This window comes from Tamandua tetradactyla, chromosome 15, assembly GCF_023851605.1.
Source record: "Tamandua tetradactyla isolate mTamTet1 chromosome 15, mTamTet1.pri, whole genome shotgun sequence".
Classification (NCBI taxonomy): Eukaryota; Metazoa; Chordata; class Mammalia; order Pilosa; family Myrmecophagidae; genus Tamandua; species Tamandua tetradactyla.
Genome location: NC_135341.1, coordinates 40,028,196 through 40,033,230, shown reverse-complemented (window position 1 = coordinate 40,033,230; position 5,035 = coordinate 40,028,196). Strand labels below are relative to the sequence as shown.

At 51.6% G+C, this 5,035-nt stretch overlaps 1 protein-coding gene across 1 annotated transcript; it reads right to left on the bottom strand.

Annotated features, from left to right (window-relative positions):
• Positions 1-499: 499 nt before the first annotated feature.
• On the bottom strand, positions 500-4,509 carry LOC143657933 (serine protease 44-like). Its single transcript, XM_077130375.1, has 4 exons — positions 4,347-4,509; positions 3,733-3,995; positions 2,797-2,951; positions 500-1,312 (listed from the first exon to the last, which is right to left on the bottom strand). Exons 1-4 carry the CDS (start codon positions 4,466-4,468, stop codon positions 1,076-1,078), a joined length of 777 nt encoding a protein of 258 aa, XP_076986490.1. The 5' UTR covers positions 4,469-4,509; the 3' UTR covers positions 500-1,075.
• Positions 4,510-5,035: the final 526 nt, after the last annotated feature.

The following is a 5,035-nucleotide window of genomic DNA, read 5'->3' as shown; positions in this document are numbered from 1 at the left end:
ACAGACAGACGGTACTCTAGGACAGAAGGACCTGTGATAAGGGGGAAGAACCAATATAGAGAGAGTAAATCTCTCTGGCCTTCCTTCTTGTGGGAATTCAGATCTTTTGGCACAAAGTGGGAGAGGACAGCAAGAAGGAGTGGAGGTAGGAAGGAATATTTTCATGCCCCTATTTCACTCTTGCTCCCAGTCCCAATCTCTGTTGATCCCCTGTTCCAAGCTGCAGTGACTGTTAAACTTGGCTACAAAGCTCCCTGTAGAGATGCTGGTGGCTGAACAGGAGTAAAGATAGCACAGAAGGCTAAAAACTCCCTTTCGAATCATCTGAGTCAGCAGGCTCCTCAACTCTTGCTCTCCTAACGTTTAATGGAGACCATGAATAACTTCTTTAGCTAAATGGGAAATGAGTTCTCTCCAGAGTATGTTATATACAACCCATGTCCCAGGTGAGCAGAGCTTCAGAACACACAAGCAACTCTTAAGTATTTATTCAGTTGACATCTTAAATCTCGGCACTCCATAATGCCTTAACACAACTGGTGTCTCTGGATGTGATTAGGGCACTGAGGAAGGGGACTTGAAGACTGGGTTGCCTCAGGAGGGCCTGTGCGGCAGAGACTGTCCATTCACAGATGGATCCACACTGGGGTACGGGGGAACTTCTCCCAGCCCCAGACAGCTGAGTCCAATATGGAAACCTCAGTGGCGACATGGCGACACCTTTTTCACTTTCTCTTTTGGTAGATGTTCTTCAAAGTGTTGATGAATCATCAAGCTCCACCAGGCAGGTCAGCTGGACCTCTAGCTGGGATCTTTTGCCCCTTCCTTCCCAGCAGGCAGAGCACTGGTGAAGGCTCTGGTAGCACAGCCAAAGCTTTAGCGTGGCAGATATAGGTGACAGGTGCACTGGACCAGGACACTTCCCAAGCTCCAGCCTCAATGCCACGCTCTGTTGGGTAGATTTCCAGAAGGTCAGTGATCCCAGAATTTGAGAAAAGGGCAGTGAGAAAGAATGGGAGGTTGGAGGAGAGGCTTCGTACGTGAATCAGAAACAGGAGGGGAGTGGGCAGGGTGGTCACAGGGTCACCAGAATGCCCAGGGACAGCACCAGAGACAGGCATGTGATGCAAAGCCCTCCAGAATCAAGATAGGAAGCCTGATTCATGACATCATTGACCCAATCTCTATATTCAGCAACCTCCGTGTAAACTCCAGGATAGCGTTTATAACCACAGCCAATGCTCCAGCTCACAATCCCCACCTGGATCCATGTCTTGTTAAATTCACAGACCATGGGGCCCCCAGAATCTCCCTGGAGAAAGAGAAAGAAACAAACCACAGAAATGGAAAAGGGTCCCATCAGAACAGGCTGTTTGCACTTCAAGATGCTGGGAGAAAGGCATGCATGGGGCGTCCCTAGACACCCCAAAGGCCCTACTAGATTAGGTTTCTGTGAATCTGAATCTGGGAATTGTAAAATTTTGAAATTCTCTCTGAGTGCTCCTATTCCTCCACTTCCCCCAGCCCCTTCCCCATGACCTTCTCTGAACCCACATGGCCTAGTCACTAACAAGGTATCACAGTAGGCAGCCTCTAGAGCCCCACTTCAGCTGTAAGACCAGGTTCTATGCTGATTGGTCGGTCCTGGGCATCCATAGTTGCTAAATATTTTGAATATCACCTCTGCAGGGAGGGTCCCTAAATCCTTTCAACCTGAAATTTCTTCCTATCTCCAAATCCACGCATCCACCACCTTACACTTGCCAGCCACCTACTCCCACACATCCCCACCCCCACTTCAAACAACCCCACATGCCCTTTCCCATACCTGCTCCTGTGGGCTTCACTACCAACCACCTCAGGCAGAAACTCAGGGTCCTCATCCCCACCCCCACATGCTGTCACTCAAGGAACTGATGATTCAACCTGACCCCCACCTTCTTCACCCATCTCACTGCCCCAGGCTCTGCTTGAGACTGTGGATGAAAACAAGCTCCTAGCCTACAGTCTACTCACCACATAGCCCAGAGAGCCATTTATCTAAAAGGCAAATCTGACTGTGCCCCCCTCCCCCTATGTCCTGCCTGGATGGAAGCCTAGAAACTTGGCACGGCATGCCAGGCCATACATCCTCCAACTCTAATCCACAATGGCACGGCATGCCAGGCCATACATGCTCCAACTCTAATCCACAACTTTGGCCACATTTGCTACCTCACTGCTCCAGACGTGTACAACATTCCCTAAATGTGACAGGCCCCCACAGACCTCTAAGCCACTGCACATGTTGTTCCCTCTCTCTGTAATGCTATTCTGTTTCCAAAAACTCGAAATACTCATCCTCTGGGGCCTTGCTCAAATGCTCCCTCTCAGGAAGGTAGTTTGGTGCAGAGGGTGGAGCATGGGCCCCAGTGGCATACAGGCAGTCACGGGGGACCTTGAACTAATTAATGTCTGTGGACCTCGCCTTCCATTCTGAGATAATGTGGTAAATGCTCACACTGGCACAGTGAGTACCACATAGTAGAAACTTAATTAATGGCACTTATTAGGGTTATCCACCCTCAAATTCCCCATGCCCTGGCAGCACCCTGAGCAGCAAAGACTGCTCCCTTTTAAAGGAACAGGCTAGGCCAGCTCAGGAGAGCCATGGGGCACTTCTCCCCACAATCTCCTTAACTCAACTAAGAGGCGAATGGAGGGGCTGATTAGAAACTCAGGCCTTGCTGCCTGCAAATGAGGAAATTTTTAGGGGACTACTGAAATGCAAAGGTGGTCAGGGGCCCAAGAACTGACCCGGCAGGGGTTTTTTCCTTCTTTGTGATAGCCACAGATCATCCCTTTGTGCACCATGGTTCTATATGTTTTTAACTTTGTCTGCATCATCTCATTACATTTCTCAAAGCGAACAATGTTTTGCTGAGCCTCTTGAAGGTCAACTGGCGCTGGTGCTGAGGAGAGACAACTTAGGAGTGAGTGGCTCTGTATAAGTGGGTCATGAGAGGGATACCCATACCCACTCTGCATCGCAGCACAGTGTTTTCACACACAGAAGCCCCCCACCCACACCCCGAGAGGAAGGCAGGGCAGTGAGTTTTGTTCCCATCTGACACAGGAGGAAATGAGGCCCAAAGTTGACATGGGGAAAGGAGGAGGGAAGAAGCAAAACCAAAATAGAAGAAGGAAGAACAGATCACAAGAGAAGAGGCAAGGCCTTACCAGCCTGAGAAATGACAACCAGGCATTTGTCACTCTGAGTATCAGTAAGAATAGTGACAGGATGGCCTGGGCATCAGTAAAGCATCTTTACCTTCCTGAGCAGGACAGATAATACCCCAAATGTGCCAAATCAACCTCCTCCCCAGGGATAGGAGGCCCTACAACCTCACTGATGGGGTCCTCTGGCTCTGTCTAAAAGCCAGGGGACAGAAAACTCACTACCCACTAAGGCAGGTACTTTCTGTGAGAGGCAGTTCTGGCTGGCAGACGGCTCATCACCTCTCTGGGCTGCAATCTGCCTTGGAGACAGCCCCACCAAGGCCCCAGGACGTGCCATACCAATAGGAATTCAAAACACAGTTGTTAAATTATTACATTTTCTCCACCCTCCACCCTTATCCACCTGCTACAAACTCTGCCACCCTGTGCCTCCCTTTAGCCTTCATGCCAACTCTAGAGCACCCAGGCCGCCTCCCCTCTGTCCAGAGTTTGCTTCCTGCCTCACTATCTCACCTTCTTCTCCCAGTCGGCCCCATCCAGTCACCCAGCACTCCTTATCATTTTCCACCCGGAAAGACTTTTCAGGAAGGCACACAGGCTGGATGTGCGAGGTGTAGTTCACAGGGAATTCGAGCAGAATGAGAGCAATGTCATTACTCAAAGCTCTAGCATTAAAGTACTGATAGGAAACGATGTCTAGAACCGGAACGACGACCGCTGTACTGGATGTATGACGCACATTTGTGTCTCCCAGCTTCACCGTATAGTCCAAATGGCTGTAGGCAGAAGGCATCCCTAGAGAGTCTACACTCCCCTGTCACACCTTCCAGGTGCTTTCCAGTCTGACCCCATTCTTCCGTGCCAGCCACCAGCATCCCCACTCCCTACGAGCCACCTGTCCTCTCCAGAATCCCCTGATCACTCCAACCCAGTGGTTCTCAAAGGGTAGTCCCCAGACCAACAGCATCAACAGCACCTGGAAACTTGTTAGAAATCAAATTCTCTGGCCTCTCCCCAAACTGAATAAAAAACCATGGGGTGGCAAACCCCTTTTTCAGATGAGGAAAAGGTAGCTCAGGAAAAGGGACAGATCACACAGCCCAAAACCCTGAGCCCCGAACACTCACCCAAATATGCAGTGGGCCGCTGTCAGCACCCACTGAGGGGCAATGAGGGTTCCTCCACATAGGTGCACATCCCCAGTCTGCAGGCTCACCTGCCAGGGCCACTTCCCCTCTGCCGCCGGCATTCCAGCAACCACCCTCGGAATCGGATGGCCACATCCTTGTTTTGCTCAATAAAGAAAGAGACTGAAAGTAAAGCTGCTGCCCCTATCACCACCACCATCAGGGCTGCCCCAGACAAAGCCCTCAGGGAGGGTCTGGCCTCTCAAACCCTCCAGGGCCGAGTTCACCTGTCATACTCCCCAGGCAGGCTGTGCTCGCCTTTCTCTTCCCCAGCAGGACCGTACAGACCTGGTCCGGGAAACAGTACCTTGAGGAGCTTTCCCTCCAAAGACAGGGGTCCTGCCCCATTCTGAAAGCTGACATCACCCAGAGTCCTGCTAGTGATGGAAACGCTGGAGCTACAGAGAGTACTGGAAGCTTGGGAAATTCCAGGGGCCCTGGAGGTCACTCTGGAATCCTCCTTGGGTCTGCAGCTCCCACCTGGTGAAGAAGAGAGACTGGTGAGAACCGGGGCTGAACGGACTGCTCACCTCTCAGGGGGCCACGCCCGGCCACGCCCTCTCCCCGCGGCGCGGGCCTCGCGGAGCCAGGGCTGAAGGAGCAGCAGGCAGAGCAGGAGGCCCACGGAG